At 39.4% G+C, this 21,462-nt stretch overlaps 2 protein-coding genes and 1 pseudogene across 2 annotated transcripts; 1 reads left to right on the forward strand and 2 right to left on the reverse strand.

The window, feature by feature from the left end:
• The first annotated feature begins 380 nt into the window (after positions 1-380).
• Positions 381-1,600, forward strand: LOC110773606 (putative CCR4-associated factor 1 homolog 8 pseudogene; annotated as a pseudogene).
• A 6,575-nt stretch (positions 1,601-8,175) lies between these two features.
• On the reverse strand, positions 8,176-8,616 carry LOC148297471 (uncharacterized). Its single transcript, XM_088247145.1, has one exon. The coding sequence runs from the start codon at positions 8,614-8,616 to the stop codon at positions 8,176-8,178; it is 441 nt and encodes a 146-aa protein (XP_088103271.1).
• Positions 8,617-9,347: 731 nt separating this feature from the next.
• On the reverse strand, positions 9,348-10,508 carry LOC110748547 (F-box protein CPR1-like). The gene has a single exon (XM_021948514.2). The coding sequence runs from the start codon at positions 10,506-10,508 to the stop codon at positions 9,348-9,350; it is 1,161 nt and encodes a 386-aa protein (XP_021804206.2).
• Between the last annotated feature and the right edge of the window lie 10,954 nt (positions 10,509-21,462).

Below are 21,462 nucleotides of genomic sequence, written 5' to 3' on the forward strand. Positions count from 1 at the left end.
AGAAGGCCCAAAGAATTGGAAACGAAAAGTAATTTGCTTGTCAAAGTGAAGTCGTTTTGTCCAAGAAAAGAGAGAGAGAGAGAGAGAGAGAGAGAGAATGGTGGGAGGAGGCATGAAGATGAAGAAGCTGATGGAGGAGACGAGCTCACGCTGGCTGACTTCGTTCCTAGCGACAGAAACCTGCGACAACCAAATTAATTACAGGTTATTCTTTTTCTTACTTTTATTTTCTAGGTAAAATTCACATTAGGGGTATTTTAGTAAATTAATGCTTCTTTTGAAACCAGCTTAGGGTTAGCATTTGCAACGGTAAGTTAAACCGCGTTAAAGCGGAGTCGGGTTTCCTAATAACTTTAGGAATGAAATCCTAATAGCTTTAGGAATGATATCCTGATAGCTTTAGGAATGAAATCCTATAAACATCTTCTCTTCCCTTCAATTTCATTTTCAATTTCAAACCCATCTCTCTCTCTCTCTCTCTCTGTCTCTCTCTGTTGTTCTCTGCTTTCTGCTCTCTACTCTCTGCTGGCTTTCTGCTCTCTACTCTCTGCTCTCTATGCTCTCTGCTCTTTGTTCTCACACTGCTAGTCATGAAGATCAGAGGAGTTTGGGCCCACAACTTCCATCAAGAATTGTCTCAATTCCATCACTGCCTGCACCGCTTCCCCGTCATCTCTTTTGATACCGAATTTCCAGGCTTTCTACGAGACACTCCCCGAGACGCACTAGAAGATCAACGTTACGAAGATGTAAAATTCAATGTTGAATCCCTGAAATTGCTCCAGTTGGGATTCACTCTTTCCGACGCCCATGGCAACATTGGGGGAACTTGGGAATTCCACTTGTCTGGGTTCAATGAGAAATCTGACCCTCATGTTGTCGCTTCCATTTCTTTACTCAAAAGGAATGGTCTAGATTTTGCGAGACTTGGGCAATTTGGGATTTCTGTTGCGGAGTTTGTGTTCGGGTTTCTGCGTGTCCTTAGAATCCACAGAGGGTTGCATGATTTGACATGGGTCTCCTTTCATGGTCTTTATGACCTGGCCTATTTGCTCAAGCTCTTGACCCAAAAGCCTCTGCCCGATTCAGTGGTGATGTTTGCTAAGGCTCTTGGTGTAGTTTTTGGCATCATTTATGACATCAAGTTTATGGCTCGCTATTGCAAAGGATTCTTTGGCGGTGAAATTGGATTGGCAAGGGTGGCCAAGCTTCTTGATGTGGAGCGCTCTGGTGAAGCTCATCAAGCTGGTTCGGATAGTTTGTTGACTGCTGCTGTGTTCTCCAAGATGAACGCAACATTTAGGTCTGTGGCAGGGATGTCTCAAGGCTGCTTGTATGGAATTAGCCCAACAATCGTGCGATATTGGCAGCCCGCTCCTGTGATCCTCCGTCGCCCTTGCTTTCCTGTTGCAGCACCTCATGTCTATGGTGCTCGTCTCATTCATAGTCCTATCCTTCCCACTTATGTACACATGTAGTTAGTTTTGTAAATTCTGATTTTTTGGAGTTGGTGAACAGTCAAGTGACTAGCTGGCTGATCCGTATTCATTTTGTATGTACCACATTTTTTACACCAAAAGATTATAATACAATTCTTTAATTTGTGCCAAAATTTCCTACTTTATTTCTTTTTGTTGCCAAAGTTTGTGTGGATTTTGCATAGGGTTCTGATCTGTCGTATGTTCTGTTTCACATAATACTCTTTTAATAACATGTGTATCTTTATTCTCATAAGAGTATGTTGAAATGGAAGCAATAAATGACACATATTATGCATTTGGCTGCATATGAAGAATATATTATCTTTTTCCAGTGCAGGGAAGGTGTCAAACTATTTGATACTCAGTGATCTTTGTTATCATCTAGAAGGAGAGCTTGAAGGCAGTGAAGTCAGTGCTGGACCATTCAAAGAACTCTCTCAGCTCCTTATAGAATCAAATGTTTTTAAGATTTACCAACATAAAGTTGATGCTGAACTTTTTATAACCGGAAAAGATGCATACTTGTTTGATCTTAAATGTGTTGAATAACATGAAGGCTGCAAACTCAATGGCGTTGCTTACAAGTTCAAAGCTTTCTGCACTAAGAGCATTAAGAAGTGTCTTGATTGCGTACACGGATGATGTGAGTTGTCTCTTAGACTTTGTAATTGCTTTCAGTTGCGTTCTCAGAGTCAGAAATTTGATATCTATAGCTGTTTTTTATGGTTTAAAATACTTTAAAGCTAATGTTAGTTTAAAAAGATTGTTGATGTCTAATATTTCGAATATCTGATTTCTCATTTCAAAATTTTTGAAAGTTAAGCACTATTAGTGATTCAGTTGATGAACACTGTGCTGCACCTTGCCATGTCTAATTGGGGTGCTGAAGAATGAAGCAAAAACACTAGGACCTAGAGCAAGAGGTGCAACTCTCATGATATATCAAGTTTCCTATCGTCAAAACTGGGGTATGAATGGTATAAGCATTTAATTTTACCTGAAGAATACTGATTTTATTTTGAAATACTCCTGTAATAATTTTCTAATGAGTGTGACGAAGTCATTGCATTCCATCTAATCAAGAATATGATACAAAAAACTGAGTTGTTGAGGTTTTAACATATAGTGAAGGCCCCAATATTGCGTTGGAAGAAATCACATGATCTAAGCAGAGTTGCTTCTCTATCTTATGATGTATGCACATAAAAGCCTGTCTTTGTCTGTTTGCATTCTTGTACTAAAAACATCAGGTTCTGGCAGCTCTTGCTTATGTTGCTTCTCTCGGCAGTGGAGTTTAGTTGTCATAAGTCACATTTGGTTGGGGCAAGAGATATGATATCTGTTGAGACCTGGCTAAAATATCTAATGTGAGTCTTGGTCTACTACCTATTCTCTGTAACTGTATTGCTACTGCTGAGCATGGCACCCTCTCCGTAAATACAATGGACTTGATCCTGAGAAATTCTTAAGTCCCAACACTTGGTTCCTCATTATACAAAATCACCTCCAGCTTCGGCATGTTATTCTGAAGCTTCAAGATAAGAACTCTCTTGAATCTGTGCCCATTATAATGAAGTTCTTTTTTACTGTTGCCTGTGTGAGGCATGGTGCGGAAATGCTTATTAATTATGGATTTCTCTCGTCTCTGACACTCTTGTTTGCTACTTGGACGGTAGGTCTTCTTACGTTTGTATTAATAAGAGAAATCCCAACTCAACTGAAAAAAATTGAGAAGCCTCAGCAAATTTGGGGACTTGGTTTGGCAGTCATCACAGATATGGTTCAGTCTTTACGAGACAGTTCTGCTTGTTCTGATGTTGTGGAGAACGTAATACCTCACTTCTTTTCAGAGAAAGCCTATATGATTTCTTACTATCTGAGTGCTCCAGTCTTCCCATCTGATGGTCATGACAAGAAAAGACCTCAGGCTCAGCAGAGAAACTTCTCTTACTGATCTTTAAAGAAACTGAGCACACTCTCATTCTGAGGTGCGTGCCAGCAAAACATTGGAATTCATGGGTTAAGGCCATGAAAGAAATGGACTCCCAGCTGAGAGAGAAAAGTATCCATCTTTTGGCCTTTATCAGACGGGGAACTCAACACCTTGGAGAATCTTCGAGTCTTAATGCTCCTCTTGTATGTCCTCCTATCCTTAAAGAGGAATTCAATGGCTGCAAGAAACCATCATTTGTCGACAGTAGAAGCGGATGGTTTGCTCTTTCACCATTCAGTTGTGTGTCAAAACCAAAATTCTCTGCCTTTTCTACCACAACTGCGCTGGCTATTAAAACTCAATCAACTGAAAATAATGTATCTCAGTAATACTTATCCGACACTATTGTCCTTCAGATCAACAGAATTACTTTTATTCTCCTGAAGTTCCTCTGTTTACAAGCTGAGGGTGCTGCTAGAAGGGCAGAGGAGGTGGGGTTTGTTGATCTTGACCATTTTCCTGAGCTTCCAATGCCTGAAATCTTACATGGCTTACAGGGAACATGACAATTTTTATTCTTTAATTAGTTGTTTTTTTTGGCTAATCTTGAAAGATCTTGAGATGTCCCAAGGTGTGGCTTTGATTTGTTTCATTATGCAAAAAGTTTCTGGTCTTCAAAATACTTACAATTAAGTGTCGAGGTGACTTTCTTTTTTGAGGTTGATATGTTATCTCTGATTTAGGATCAAGCAATTACCATTGCTACAGAGCTGTGTGGGGATTAAAGATCAAATGTGATTCAAATAGAAGTGCAGAGTATCTGTTGTTTATTGCTACAAATAATGGAGATGGCCTTGCACTTGGAACTTTGTGTTCTACAAATATGCGGCGAAAGACCTGTGTTAGGGCGTTAGGAGGATTTTTCAAAGAGCTTTTAACAACAGGTAAACGCCATTCTTTCTCCTAGATATATTTTGTAGTGATGGAGAGACATGCTTTCCTCAGGTCATCTGTGAAGTCCTTGAAACAAATAACGTTGGTTATCTATCCCAGATTGTTACAGGCCGAAGAGTTTTTGTGAGATAAATTCTTGTGCATATAGGTGAAATCTTAAAACTGTAGGCTTTGGAAGAAAAATGTAAAAACTAGTGTGTATTGCTTAAATCAATGGCTTTAGAAATATTCCACAGGCGTATAAAATTGTGCCATTTCTTTTAGCCATTCCTTTTGTATATATTTCGTTCGAGAAAGGTTGTGGTTCAATGATGGAGAAGATTTCTTAAATCCGTGGCCATTCATGATTGTCGCATGAGAATTTTCAGCCAACATTTGTTCTTTAAATTCACTGTTTCTTATTTTCCTTCTCCTCAGCGTTATTGGCAGCCCGTGCCTGTGATCCTCCGTCGCCCTTGCTTTCCTGTTGCAGCACCTTGTGTCTACGGTGCTCGTCTCATTCATAGTCCTATTCTTCCCACTTATGTACACATGTAGTTAGTTTTGTAAATTCTGATTTTTTGGAGTTGGTGAACAGTCAAGTGACTAACTGGCTGATCGGTATTCATTTTCTATGTACAACATTTTTTACACCAACAGATTATAATACAATTCTTTAATTTCTGTCAAAATTTCCTACTTTATTTCTTTTTATTGCCAAAGTAAATGGGTTGTATCTTACCTAGTTTCTGACTCAGATACAAGAAACTTGCATCTTAAGCTCTTGTTTTGAATATGAAGAATGTGACCTTGGAATTGCAAGTCTCTTTAACGTTCTGTCTTTAGGTCTTTAGTTGTAGAGAATTTCCCTTGATCCCCCTTCCCCTCTCTGCAAAATGTAACACCAATCATTTTGTATAAACAAACTATTTTTTACAACTATTTTTTCGCCATTCTTTCCACATTTTCTGAACACCCATAGTATTTTAATCCCATGATAATCTGTTTCTTGCCATGATCTGTTGCTAGATGTTTTATCTTTCTTTCCATTGCCATGCTTTATGATTTTCCAGATATAATTCTTTTGTTCCTCTTGTGCTAGGCTACATTAGAGCATCTATTAGCGATGGTATTTCATATATCGTCTTCTGTTGTTCTGTGGTAACTTTCGTTGACGACACTCAGGATAGTAGCCAATTCCAAGCCATGTCCAAAGTGTAAGCGACCTATTGAAAAAACCCAGGGGTCCATGACGTGCACACCACCTTGAAAATTTGAATTTTGCTGGTATGCTTTCTGCTTGCTTTTTTTTCCTTTCATGGAAATTGATAGTTTTTTGAAAACATATCTGATTAATGAATAATAGCATTGTATCATTCACATTGAGAATAGAAATATTGTTTGAGGAAACTTTTCTATTGCTTATGCTCTTTTATTGTTAAGTTATATCTGGTTCTAAATGAATTATATGTATCTTGCAGGCTATGCCTTGGTGCATGGTCAGATCATGGTGAGAGGACAGGTGGTTTCTATGCTTGTAACCGTTATGAAGCAGCCAATAAAAAGGGAGTTGTCAGGATTTTGCAGTTTCTTTTTGCTCATTCTGAGAATTTGTTCTTCTTCTTTGCCTTTTGGAAGCATAGTTTTCTTTTTCTTCTATTTATAAGAGTTTGTAATGGGTTTGTTGTATGATGAAACTGAGTGAAGAAGAGAAATGGCCAAGCATTCTATGGAGAGATACACTCATTATTATGAATGTTGGGCAAGAAATCAGTTGGTATTCACAATTCTCTTTTCAAATTTTCCTCTTTTTGTTCTGCTATGCTTTGAATTCATTCATTTCTTTTCTTAATGTTATAGTACCCTGGCTATGTATCTTTTTTTGGGTCAACTACATAAAAGTGTGGAAGCCTCCTGAATTTGTAGTATTTGTCTGTGCATTGTTCTTCTGTTTTATGGATTTAATTGTCTAAGCCTTAATGTTGCTCTCGATGGACCTATACAAATGACCTATTCTCGTTTAATTATTCACTAAAATATTTTTGGTCTTCCTTGGCAGTCGAGGCAAAAAGTTCTTGCGGATTGGCATCAAATGTGAACTGTTAATGTAAGTATCTGTACTTGCAGAAAAAAATTTCTACGTGCGCACATACATACAGACATGGGTTCATGTGTTAGCTATCTTATTCTTCAATGGAGTAGATGGTAACAAATGTGTTCAAAACATAAATAATCTTAGTACTCATCTTTCTACTGTATTGTGGAACTAGAACCATATTTAAAACTTTTTGCAGATTTGGAATGTTATGGTGTATGGAACGTTCTACTTATTTTATTCATAGATCCAATGCTACAAATTAAGTTTAGTTTAAGGTTAACAACACAAACATGAGGTTTTCTGTGTTTTCACTTTGGACCTTTAGATTTCAGAATTTAGAGATGTAGTTGTGTTTTACGGAAACCCTTCATGTGAACTGATAGCCTGAATTTAGAGGTGTTACTTCCCTAGCTATCATGGAATTGTATGAAGTACTCTGTATTAACTTTATTGATATCCTGGCTATTTTTTCCTCAGATGGAGAAGCTTAGAGACATACAGCGAGGACCTGAGTCTCAGCTCAAGTTCATAGCTGATACCTGGCAGGTGTTGAACTACCATCATTTTTGTTAGATATATAAAGATATATTTTCTTTTAAATATATGAAAGGAATTATAGTGCACAGTGTAGCTATAAGATCAGATTAGATTTGCTTTGCCATGGAATGCTGACAAATTTTGTTTTGCCATGAAATGCTGACAAATTTTGTTTTGCCTCTGTCTTCCATTTTCGTGGATTGTTGAGAGTGTAGGAGAGTGCTGAAATGGACTTATGCTTATGGGTACTACCTACCTGAGAATGAGCATGCAAAAAGAGGCAATTTTTTGAGTGCTTGCAAGGTATAATCTGTGTGTGTATATTAGCAGCAACTAGTTAGGCATTGTCTTTTGTGTTTTCTGAAATATATAATTCTGCTCTTCTCTTAAGGTGAGGCAGCGTCTGGTTTGGAAAGGCTTCATCAGCGTGCATTGTTAAAACCGCAGGAGGTTCCTGAGTGTGTGAGATCTGTATTTGATGATATTTGCATAACTAGCATAGGTCAAAACCTTGCAGCTAATAAATTGGAAATGGGTGAGTTGTAGAATCAAAATGTCATTTAAAAAAAAAAAAAGGGTGGTAAATGCCCTCAATCTTTTGATTCTTTCTTGAGAATAGGCTTTTTATTTCTCTCTTTCAATTACTAATTACTATAAAAGTCATTGGTATAATACGTTTTACTTCACTGCAATGAGCAAGTCAATATTGATGCATACTTAATTCAACATCAATTTTGATTTTAGCAAAAGCTATTTGTATAAGTGAGCACAAACAACACATGAAGTACATAAACTTTGACAAAATTGTATGCAACAACACATACAATGCATATATAATTAGCTATCAAGCTAAGCTATGCGAAGACCAAAGGGAAGAGAAGGGTGATAAAAAGAAGAAAAAGAAGTCCCAGATGGAGCATATCATTTAGAGTGCATTTGCCATAAAATAAACTTAAACATTAAAACATTTCTCAAATGCAATACTCCCAAAATAAAAACAAGCTAAATTCTAAATTCTAAGTTCTTCGTTTCTAATCCATGAGTAAGACTAAAATTTCAAAGCAAGTAGCCACATAATGGGCATCTTCACTGTTTTTTTCATGAAGCTCTAGAAGGAGTTACATTTCTCATTCTAAAGCCCAATGGGGGTAATAGTAAGACTCGTTCCTGGAGCAACAACCTTCTTTATCTTTTCAAAAGACTTCTCTTGGACAACCCATATATGTTAATATGCTCCTCTTGCCCGTCCTTATTAAGTAGCAACAAGCAATTGATTCCGTGTACTCCTCAACAGCTTCAATTCCACCGGCAATACACTTCGGTGGCGGCAATGCTTGAAATATCTTGTTGCCAGCGTCAAACGACACACGATAATCCCTTTGGTTTTCCATAGTCCAATATGCTAATCCATTACAAATTCCACATCCACAATCCCACTTCATGCTCTTTATAGAAGGAGGAATGACATCAACCCTCTTCCAAGATCTTGTGCTACAAACCTCCACTTCAGAGACATGCTTATCCTTACCGAATGACACCAGCCTTGCCACCTTGTAGTTATCAACCCCCGGGTGGAACCCAAATGCAAGAGTAATGCCATGTCTGGATAAGGGCAGGCACGAAATGTTGGTCATTGGAAGGGTCACACATTTCCTAAGTGATGGGTTGTATATGCATATAGGGCTGTTCAAATGCAATTTTACATATGACAGACAAAGCAAGCAATTGCTTGAACCTTATTCCCACAAGGTTTTAGTCTCCGATGGTGAATAATATAGTAAAGCGGACCTCAAATGTTTCGTTGGAGAGAAGAGTGTGGCCAATGTTTCTTGTGCCTCTAATGCAGTGGAGGGCAACTAGATAAGTATGAACATGAGTTTTAATTAAGATTCCTATTAAGATGTTCGCCAATGAAACTAAGAGCAATTGATGAGATTTCTCCTGCCTAAGAAAGATGCAAAACTGGCTCCCATGGTTTCTCCATGCGGAGAAGTAAAAACTTGGAACTTGGAAGAAGGCATAAATATCAGTAAGAAGAAGCCTAGGTATTCGCAATCGAGCAAAAATCGCTGCTTATGCTGTTAGAACACAGAAAGGTTGGGCAGTAAGAATTTTTTCTCAAAACTCTCGAGGCGACAATAATCCTTCTCTAAATAGGGGGCGGTTCTTAACTTTTCAATGTTTTTTTCTGAACAAAGTGAAGAAAGATAGAGGGGTATGACAAGCATACCAAGAAAGAAAAAGGAAAAACAAAGCACGTAAGGAGCATATGATTAAGAGTGCACATCTGTAATAAAATTAAAACATTTCTCAAATCAAACTCCAAAAAAAAAAAAAAAAAAAAGGTGATAGTAGACTTTCCATATTACTTTCCACAGCATAAAGGACATAAGAGAGACAGGATATTCTTCCGAGTTTGGGTGGTCCAACCCTTGAGTAAGAGTAAACTTTCAACATAAGTATCCACAGCATCAGAGTCAAGAAAACAATGCTTGGGCAACCTAACTCTGGTTTCATTGATCTGCTTGGTTTGAAGATTGTAAATAGCCAGATAAATTTCACCTTTCTTTCCAACATAGTTCACGAGGAGTTCATCATTCGTTGTAAAGCCCAATGGCATAGGCCACATTCCAGGAATAACAACAGTGTGCATCTTATTTAAACACTTCTCCTGGAGCACCCATATGCCTACGTGGAGCTCTGGCTCACTTCTATCGCATTGCAATAAGCAAACCGATTCCTTGTACGCCTGAATTTCTCCCTCAACGCTTCCAAGTCCCTCCACAATAGCCTCTGGCAGCAACACTTGTTCAAATACCTCACTGCCAGTATCAAACGACACGAGATGAAAGCTATCATCCTCTTCCTCTCCCATAATCCAGTATGCTATCCCATTAGAAACTGCATGTCCAGAATGCCAACCCATGGAATTTATCCGAGGAGGAATTACACCAATGCTCTTCCAAGAGTTTGTACTTAAACTGTAAACCTCCACTTCATTGCATTTCTTCCCCCAAATAAACGTTACCAACCTTACTACCTTGTAGTCGTTGAGCCTGGAGTTGAACCCAAATGTAAGAGCACAACGATACTTGTAATCGGGAGGGCAAGAAACGTTGGTGACTGGAAGGCGGACAAATTTCATGATTGATGGGTTACATATGGTTACAGGACAATTCAAATCCAGACTTCTACATGACAGACAAACTAAACCATTACTTGAACCATATAGCCCTAAACCTCCCATGCCCAAGCATGTTGCCTTAAATGTTTCATTAGAGAAAATGGAATGGCGAATTTTGGGTTTGACTTCAGTGCACTGGAGACCAACTAGAAAAGTAAGGCCATGGTTTTTAACATTCCTATTAAGATGTCTGCCTATAAAACTCGAGCTTTCAATCAAATTGCTCCATGACTTGCAAACACACATAAACCGAACAAGGGATTTTACTGGTAATCTTAGTAGGATGCCGATCAAGATTTCTTCAGGGATGTAAATGGAATTCTTGCAGTTTGTGGACGTCATCCTGAGGAAGGTATAATACAGACATAAGTTATAACAAAATTGGGAAATAAATCTAGACCTAGTGCTACATTCAATCATAAAAGTAATTATAGTGTAGTACGGTAGTATGGTCATGTGGTATAATCCATATGTTATAATATAAGTGGATATTATTGATATCATTCCCTAAAAGGTGGAAACAAAAACTCTATCGTCCACATCCATATTATAACAAGTGTACAAGTTATATCACGTAGCTGTACTCCAGTACCATACAATAATTTCTCCAACCCTATACACATGGTCCTTTGTTCAATTTCTACCCTAATATTGTTGCATGAAAAAAATTAATTAACCCAAAAGAAAAATCGACTCTCACTTTTAGTTTGTAATGGGAAGAACATGAAAAAAAAAAAAAAAGGAAAGTCGTTTGCATCAAGAGGAGATCCATGTTTGTCAAATATTAAAATGTAGGCCAGCTTATAAACAGTTCTTGAACTTTCAAACTCCCATACAAAAATTCCTCTTTCAGGAGAGGAAAAAAGCAGACGTGTTTATGTCATAATGATTTTTTAACATAAAATCTTTGATTGAGACACTCTCTAAGTGTCTAGTTAGTAAACTTGGAGCAAACAAAAATATAAGCAGTGGTATACTTGGAGCTGCAACTCCGTGAAAAGCAAAACTAAAGAAGAAACTCCACATCTACAGAAATACAACCTTAATTACCTGAGAAGCCTGACGACTGTGCAGTGGGACAGATGTGATGGAAGAAATTTTTATTTCTGTTTGATCAATCAACAGGTTATGAGATTTGAAGACAAGGGAAGGACGATATTAAATAATAAGAAGGCAATAATATATGCGGGAGGAGAGAGATAGAGGGCAGGGAGAAAAGAATAAAAAAGCCTACCAAAAAATAAAACAAAAAGGAAAGTTCTAACTTCCAAGTTGAAAAAGAGAAAGGCCAATCTGAACCCACAAAATATTTCTAAAAAATTGTAAAGGGTCTGTAGCTAAGGTAGTTAAGAGCATTTATTTTGCATTCTAGGTCATAGGTTAATCTCTTACATGCTTTATAAGATGCTTTATAAGAAAAAAAAAACACAATGCAATATAAAGATTATATTGGGCTGATAGTAATAACCCAATGTAAGTGTTCGACTTTAATAATAAATTTTGATTTCGGGAAAAAAGATAGTAATAACCCAATGGGCTCTTTATTGATTTCCATTCAGTTAGGAAATTTATATTGTATTTCTAACATATAAACCTCTAATTGATGGATTACATATGCATATAGGGCGGTTCAAAATGCAACATTTCATCTGGCAGTCAAAGCAAACAATACTCCAACTGTACATCCCACAACGTTTTTGTTCCTAGAGAGTATCCCATATCGGGAATTGGTTCTTGATTGGATGCTCATATTTTGTTTACTAATCAGGAATTGGAAGTCTCATCAGGAATTTAATTCCACCTATGGAGGATTCTTGTGTTTACTTCACATCAAGGAATTAAAAAGTAAGTGGGCGCTCACACAAAATTAGGAATTGAATTCCTGATTTTGGAGTAATTCAATTCTTAGGTAGGAGGTGGTATTCTAATTCTCGGAGAACTAACCCATTAGGAATTCATCTTTTTCACCCATTATATCCTCACACAATTTTAAAAATTCCAAATTTGCCATATACTTTAACCCAACAACAAGGACATTTTAGTAATTAACACCATTCCTACCCCAATTCCATATGATTTAGTAAACAACTTTAATATGAATCTAGAATCTAACTCTCCTCAATCCATATGGTTTAGTAAACAACTTCAATAAGAATCCAGAATCTAATTCTCCTCAATCTAACTCCTCCTCAATTCAATTCATCCTCAATTCAATTCCTCATAATCCAATTACGGATTAGTAAACATGCCATTAATATAATATTAGGGATGGACTCTGGATTTCAAAATAAGATGGGCTAAATTTACCTTACGAGTGGCCTGTTAGAATTTGAATCGGATTAAACCTTAAAAAGAAAAAAGAAAAAAAAAAAATATATATATATATATATTAACTATAAGAAATAAATTAAAAACTCACTTGGGCTAGCTGTAGGTCTATCCTTGTATAGTATTAGAGTATGCTATTTATGTGGCAAGCCCAACACCCCTATATCCTCCCCCATCTGGATCAGGTGAGAATGCTTATGTGAGAACATTATATAAGAATCAATCGCAGCCATTGAAATGCATTTGAACGGTTGAAGAGAAAAAGCAAGCTTACGGTGCATAGGATAGGCTACAGTTTCCCCTTAGCAGAGGTGTCAAGTCGCACCGGGTTCGAAAAAATGGCGCCTTTTTTATTCCTGACAGTGGCGCCTTTCTTGTCAATGGAGTTATGAATTAACCCTAGTCATAACACCCAAATACCTACCAAACATCAAGTTCTCTATTCCTCATCTCTTCTCACAGAAACTCGTGTACTGTTTATCTTTGAGTTGCGCTTCTGTTGTCGCAGAACCTTCGTGATCGAGTAATTCTCATCTGAACGTCTGAATCGGTACATTTCTGTCGAATTCCCTCTCTCTCTTTGATATTAAAGTTTGCATGTTATATTGCATTCACTTAATTTAAATTGCCTTAGGATTTTAGGGAGGATTTGAGGGGTTTGATTTTCTGGGTAAGAGTAGTTTGTCTCTGTACGGATGTGTTTGCAAAATTCTACATTGGCTTGAGTAATTTGTGTTGTGTTTTGTACTTCGTATTTTAGTTTGCATTCTGGTTGTTTGTTGTGTTTTCGTAAAATTCGAGGAATCTTCATCTGTTCCTCATTGTAATCCTGCTTTGGCCATGTAGTGGTGAGAGTGTTGGGCATAATTTTAGGGATTTAATGGGGCTTGGAAAACAAATAATAATAAGTACCAGTAGAAGTAGAATGCATAAGAGAAAATTGAATCTTAACTCTGAATATGAGATGATTTGGGATGCATAAGGAGCAATGCATCTTGTAGTAGGTATCAATTCTGTATCTGAATTTGTTGAAATTAGTGTTTGTAGCTGAAATTATGTATCTTAATGTGTTGAAAATAGTGTATCAGTTTTGTAACTTGATATGTTGAAAATTCTGTTAGTAGGTATCAATTATGTAATGTGTTGAAAATAGTGTTTGTAGGTTTCAAAATGTGTAGATAATATTGTGAGTAGGTATCACTTCTGTATGTTAATGTGGTCATAATATTGTGAGCAAGTATCAGTTCTGTTTCTTAAGAAAAAGGTGTCTTTTGCAGGTATAAAATGGATTCTGGGTTTGAGCTTTGTTTCCCGGAGTCAGAGGTCTATTCTGCGCAGGTGAATAATCTGTGTGTGGCGCAAACAGTCCTGTGTAATTTTGGGGCGCATGTCAGTGACTCTCTTATGGAAAGATTTAGAGAGAGCTGTTTTGGGCACCTGTTGGGACTCCATAAAATTGCATTTAGTGGTCAAATTGTGCATGGTCTAGCACTCCGGCGAGTTAGAGGTCTTGGTGTGAAGGACATGATGGGCCTTAGTTATGCAATAGGGTCCAACGTTGCTCAATTCAGTGTAAAGGATTTTTGTTTGATAAGTGGTCTGAAATGTGGAACAAAGCCTGACATAACGTCTGCCGGGGAAGATCATAAGCGATTTATGAAAGCACATTTTACCAACAGGAGTCACATTACTTGCCAGCACTTAGAAAATGCATTCCTAAAGTCCGAAAGAGGAAGCGAGGACTCGTTCAAATTGGGACTGCTGTATTTTGTGGAGTCTGTGATAATGGGTAAACCCCAAAATGTAAAGATAAATGAGGACTACTTACATTTGGTTCATAAAATGGATGAATTCAACAAATATCCGTGGGGATCTATATCATTTGAATGTCTGCAAGATTCTCTGTTGTTTGTTCCTGGGAAGAAAGAGAGAGAGAGATGAAGACAATGATGGGCAGGGGAAAGGGGAGAAAAAGAGAAAAAAGGCGGTGCGGAGTTCAGTGAGAAAAGGGAAGAAAAACGTGGAGGATGGGAAGCCTAAAAGAATTAACAGACCTGCATGGAATATAAAGGGATTGAGCTATGCTTTCCAGGTACGATTTAGTTCAAAATTAGTGTTTGTAAAATTTAAGTTCGTAACTAAGTACTGACTTTGATAATCTATTTGTTGTAGATTTGGGCGTATGAATTAATTGCTGAATTGGGAATTCCCCCTCTTAGATATTGTAGGCGGATCGAGGAAACTGCATTAGTCCCTCAAATTTTCCGGTGGGAATCCACAAATAAAGTGCCTGAGTTTAGAAAGCTGAACGCTTATATATTTCAAAGCAAACAAGTGTGTAGTTAATAATTGATTTCAATAGTATGTTGGTTTCATGAGGAAAGCTGTTTACTATTGTATATGACCTGTTAACTGTATATGTTTGACAGCCTGTTATACTGCGGCTCGTACGACCACGTGAATTGGAGATGAGGCAACCATATTGGAGTTGGGGATCAGATGTTCCTGAATGTGATGCACCTAGTGTAGGCCCGCGGGTATGTAAGGACCTTGATGAATTAAACTATGTTGTGCAGCAGTTGAGGAATGAGGTTGCAGTATTGCACCGTGAGAAGGGTGAGCTGGAGGAGAGAGTTTTACGTTTGGAAAAGTGTACCAGTCATGTAGACGCCAAGAAGAGTGAGGATGATGGAGAGGAGAGACTTAAGACTGAGGATGCTGGAGAGGAGAGACATAAGACTGAGGATGCTGGAGAGGAGAGACATGAGATTGAGGATGCTCGAGAGGAGAGTGATAAAACTGAGGAAGGTGGAGTAGCCGAATCGAGAGAGGAGTGTGTACAAAATGCGAAAGAAGAGGTGCAATATACAACCCCGTATATGAATTGGGATGATCCAGATGTGTTGTGTGTCACCCTTGTTAAATTCCTTATGAATCCTCCTAGAAAGATTGACATGTCCACTGCGGAGGGTGAATGTGGCGAAGATGTTATAGTTGGGGTGGGGCGAAAGAGGGGTCGGGGAAGGAGTTAGACGCTTAGTCCTGTGATGAAGAGGCCAAGGGTAGTGGTAAGGGAAACTCCATGGCAAGGTCGGGAGATTCCCAATATTTTGAAGGACACAATTGCTGACCCCCTAAGGCCTGTTCCTCGTGATTCCCTTCTGGAGGTGGCAAAATTCTGCTGGGAATGGGGACAAGAAGTAAAGTAAGTTCCCTTTGCCCGTCCTTAGTGAAATGTAAATGGTTTATTATGATTACCTATTAAGTCACTGGTGAAACGGAATTGATAATAACAATGATTGACAAAAATAGTTCACATGTGCGGTTATGTGGAGACGAAGCTATGGAAGGTTCGCATAACTTCTTTGTTTGGTTGCTGACCAAGGACGGTTGGTTGGATGACTTGGTAAGCATTGATTGATTTGGGATTTTGTTGATAAGCCCTTGCTATGTAGTAATTTATTGATTTAATAATGGAAACAACCCTTTTATGTAGAACATTGACATGGCCTTGCATTTGCTACGGGAGCGGCACAACAGGTCTGGCAAGTGGGCGGGTTCTGACTGGACAATACTGGACACCACTTTTCAGTCTGTATTATTTCATAAGCATTGTTTGTTTTGAAATTCCGTATCCGTTATGATGCATAACTTGTGTGCCACTATGTAGAAATGTGTTGCCTTAGATAAAACGCAAATGAAGTCGTATATGGGAAAGGACGAGAGGCAGCACAACAACGGTCTAGTGGGAATGGTGAAGGGCGAAGGGCATAAGTTGGCTAAATCATGGTGGTCTGTGAATCAAGTTTTTTTGCCCTTCAACCTACAAAGGCAGAAGCACTGGATCTTACTTGTTATCGATTTAAAAGCGTGTGAGATAAGGGCATATGATTCAAAAGTAGATCTGTGCAGAACTCAAGCCTTCCAACGGGCTGTGCAGTCGGTGTCCAAAATACTGCCCCGGTTGTTACACGAAGCTGGATATATTGGCGACGGTCTACTTCGCAAAAGTGAGTGGCCAGTTATTCGCATTTTGGATGCACCCCCAACAAGTAGGCGGGTGAGTCATATTCGACCTAAACACATTGTGTTATGAAAGTGCGCTTTTGTTGTACAATGAATGACAGCTGCTTCGCTATGTTTCAGGGGCGACTGTGGGATGTACATTCTCAAATACTGCGAGTTTCTGACCTCCAATGTAGACCTAGCCAATATTTCCCATCATGCCATGCCCTTGTATCGGTTGAAGCTCGCTGTGCAGTTGTTGCAGGGATATTAACGCCTGTGCTTAATTAGGAGAGGAAATATGACATAACTGGGTGGGTGTAGTATACGAACTTGCAAACTTCATTTCACTGGGTGGGCGGTTTGTAATTATGTAGGTAACAATTGTTGAACTGAAGAAATTCATATATCTTGGTATTGGCTTAATTCGCGAGATAGAGAACTAACCTTTCTATCATATAAGGGAAGCTCGAAGAGCTTTCTTCGCATGCTTGAGGGCATCTTTCCGTTTGTACGAAGGTTTTGAAAAGGTAGTTTTGAGTCTTACTTGTTAATGAACAAAATCTTGTTTATGATCCAACTCCCCCTTTTGACTTAAACTTAAAGATTAAATTATTTTTATTGGGTTCAAATACAACCTGTACGAAACCGTGAACACATGTTGTTAATACTATGCTGAACCATAAACCGTAAATGGTGCGACACTGTGTGTTCAAATGTGGAATAAATAGGAATGTTTCTTGTTTACGGAAAACAAGATTGTGAAGTTCAAGATTTCCAGACGCAAAAAGTTTCTTACTTCTTCATCACTTGAACTGCCAAATTCAGAAATGATAGAACTAACAACAGTAGGAGGATATTTTTAATGCCCTTCACTATACGGATGACTTCAGCATATGCATTAAGTTCCTTCACATCCAGCTGGTTTTGAATTTGAGATTCAGTTGGCATGTTGCCTCCAGTCACCCATTCATAGCCACTACACCTTGTAGCTCCCTAAAAAAACATAACAAAGTTACATTTCTTAGTTTCGGATTACAATGTTAGACCCAATTCTTCTACTCTATAGCAGTTTTCGTTGGCTTAGGCAATGGCCGATCTGAGTTAGTGTTATTGGCTTAGGGAAGATAATACTTACATATGTTGTGAAGCACTTCCAATACGGTCTGCCCTTATTCCTTTCAGATTTGGAAATTAGCATAACCATCTCAGCATTGCAGTGCCGACACCTCTTTCCTTGAGTGTTTGTTGAAGAATTCGACATGGCTTTGCCCAGAAGGGAAAATGAAGGTAACAGAAGATGACACCCTTCCAAAAATTTGCTCAAAACGCCCAAATAATTTTCCTTAAAATCTGAAAAGGAATTGTATATTATTTTTTGGGGAGAACTAATATGGAGTTTCAAGTTTGAATTGTCCTGTTTTGGTCGTAACAATTCGTGACTATGAACAGAAAATTCAAAATTTGCAGGAATATTTTTTATTTGTTAACCCTAACCCATGAGCGGGAAAGAAAAGCATTGGTTTAATATTTTTTAACCCTAAGCACTCCACAGTAAACCCTAAACCGTAGGGGGCAAACCCCTACACCCTTCAAGTCGTTTAAAAATTGAATATTTAAGTGGAAACAATTACAAAATAGTAAAACTGGAGAGTGGCGGCATGGGAATGCGCCGCGTGGCGGTCAGGCTTGCATCTCCCCACTCCAGCGCCTCCACTTGGCATTTCTTGTATATTTTATTAAGCTTTTTTTTTCCAAAATTCGTTAAAAATGCATGAAAATTACGGAAAAAATTGGGAAATGAAAACACTAATACACTTTGTAAACCCTACACTCTCATATGTTCGATCACATTAATCCCGTATCCAAATTTGTTTTCCCTTCCCTTTTTCCAGATATGTCATCGAAGGAAATCTTGTCCCGATCGCTGAGGTATTTTTCACCCTCAAATTCAATTTTTAATTGAATATTTAAGTGGAAACAATTAAAAATTTGAAAAACTGCTGTGTGGCGGCATGGGAAAGCGCCGCGTGGCGGTCAGGCTTGCAGCTCCCCACTCCAGCGCCTCCACTTGGCATTTCTTGTATATTTTATTCAGTTTTTTTTCCAAAATTCGTTAAAAATGCATGAAAATTATGGAAAAAATTGGGAAATTTCCTACCTCTGTGTGGGGATGAATACTTCATACGGAAAGTACAAACCCTGGTTTAGGAGCGAGTGAAAAATAAAATTTGGGAACCAACTCTACATTCGGATGATGCAAATGAAAACACTAATACACTTTGTAAACCCTACACTCTCATATGTTCCATCACATTAATCCCGTATCCAAAATTGTTTGGCCTGTCCTTTTTCCGGATATGTCATCGAAGGAAATCTTGTCCTAATCGCTGAGGAATTTTTCGGGAATTTTTCACCCTCAAATTTGATTTTTAATTGAATATTTAAGTGGAAACAATTAAAAATTTGAAAAACTGCCGTGTGGCGGCATGGGAAAGCGCCGCGTGGCGGTCAGGCTTGCAGCTCCCCACTCCAGCGCCTCCAATTGGCATTTCTTGTATATTTTATTAAGTTTTTTTTTTCCCAAAAATTGTTTAAAATGCATGAAAATTACGGAAAAAATTGGGAAATTTCCTACCTCTGTGTGGGGATGATTACTTCGTCAGGAGTTTTGGGTTAATAGTTGGCAAATTGTTTTTTTATGGAAATTGATATGTAATTCTTTATGTTAGTGAAAAGGGATTTCCGTACTATGGGATTCAATATTTTTTTTTTGGTACAGAAATCCTAAAAATTGCTGACAAATCCGAAAATAATGGGGAAATGTCATAGATGGTTATAATTAAAATGGGAAAAACCCTTTACTTATGTTGTAGATCCACATTGCGATATTGAAATAATTATGTTAGTGAAAAGGGATTACCGGATGACTTAATTACACTTCTATTTTGTTACAGTTTCAAATGCAGGACAAATAAGGAAATTAGGGGGAAATTTTTTGGGGTATTTGTGGGATCATCAGAGTATCTTAGAAGATCAAGGATGTCTCAGACTTCCATTGTCAACGAAGTGACTGAAAGGATAATCTCTTTTCGTGTTGACAACACGCAACCTCCCTACCATATGCTTGTCTGTCATCTTTAACGAATGACTGTTTGGGGGATATGAACCAGCAATTCCCCATGTGAGACCACTTACTAAAACGATATAGGACCCAAAACCATAAACATACTTCGAATAAAAACAATACAAAGTTCACACAGTTTCACCTTTACATAAAAACACTAAAAACCAAAAACACAATTTATTAATAAAACACCTATCATACCATGTATATACACCTTAATCCCACGCAGTCATCAACTGGAGTTCTTGTTGGATGCAGAACAGCTGTTTGTGCCTGATAAATCACGGCCATAAGCTGGCCGAAGGAGCCCGTTCTCTCGGCCCTGGCACTTGTTCGTAAAAACTGAAACGCAGCGTTTCGCCAGGGTACTTCGCCTTCCTAAAGACAAAAGAAGAAATGCTAACGCATGATCATCTCGGCCTCAAGCGCAGGCCGAGGCCGAGGCCATACAAAATCACGGCCAAGGCATTAAAGTCAGATCATCACGTGATAGCAGGGACCCAGGCTTCATTTAATGAAGTAGTGCCTGTTTAATGCAGCAAACCCACTGGCCACAAAGAAGCATTTAATGCATGAGGGAAGGTGGGAAGTGACTGAAGTCAGGATTTGGTGATGAGGATCAGAGTGATTAGACGTGGACATTCTCACAAGAATTCTGACAGCCTGAGATATTGGTTCACCAGCTATCCAGGCCATAAATGCGTCTCCACGGCCAGAAGCTCAGAACCCACTATCAAGAGCGGCGGCCGAGATTCACCGGGATTTCTGGGGTCACACCACCATACTAAAAGGGAAAAAGGATGCCAAGGAGTGGTACTTACGGTCGCAGGGGGGCCTCACTCACGATCACAGGAGGAGCCTCCTCCTCACCTCTGCCCTCCGAGGAGGTAAAAAGGGTCCTCTTCCTTGGCCACTGCGGGGCCGCCATTTCGGCCGCGGCACTCTGGGCCGGTGCGGCCTCAGTACCCGACGCCTCTCGACTCCTCTTGTGACCCGAGGCTGTGTATACAAGGAAAAGAGACAAGAGTGAGATGACCAGAGACAGAACTGGTTTAAAAAGGCCGGTGAAGAATAAATGATAAATAGAAAAATTAGGCGAGGCTTACCCGCAGTAGTGGTCGGTCGAGCTGGCAGAGAGGACGTCACGGTCCTGTGCCCTAGCGTCTTTCGTGCCCCCACCACAGGCGTCGCCCTGGGAGCTGGGGCCGCGGTCGAAGATGGGGACGCGGTGGAGGCCACGGCAGCTGATCTAGCCAGGGGAGGGGCCGTCACCCTGGGGGCGGCCACGGCCGGGGCACTTGGTCGAGGCGGCCCAGCTGATACCTTCTTCACTTTGCTGTCCTTGGGGGTGAGAGGGTCCCAATCTGCATTCGTCAGGGCCGCCCTCACGGCCTCTTCAACAGGCCGAATAAATCTGGCCGAGATACACTCCTCATACCAGACCCTTCCATCCTCGTCATACGCATTACGGCGCGACCAAGGCATCAGAGTCAGGAAGGTCATTCCCTTTTGGAGCTGGAAGGTGATCTCAGCCACACCGTGCTGCTGGGAGACGTCGGCCCTCCAGGACGATATCCGGTTGGTTGACAGGGGAGGGAGTGGGGCCGTTTGGATTAGGCCGAATTGTCGTGCCATGAAGTTCGGCAGATACACCTCGGCCCCGGCCTTGGACAGGCCGCAATGAAGGTCGCACGAAACCAGGAAGGAGCCCCAGATCTCCTTCAGATCGTTCTCCGTCTCAACATCAGGAACGACGGAGAGGTCGTGAGTCAGGAACAGAGGGAACGGTCGAGCAAGGCAGACTCGAAACTGCGTACCAGTTCTCTCGGCCAAGCC

Source organism: Prunus avium, chromosome 1 (assembly GCF_965620075.1).
Source record: "Prunus avium chromosome 1, drPruAviu1.hap1.1, whole genome shotgun sequence".
In the NCBI taxonomy this organism is placed as follows: Eukaryota; Viridiplantae; Streptophyta; class Magnoliopsida; order Rosales; family Rosaceae; genus Prunus; species Prunus avium.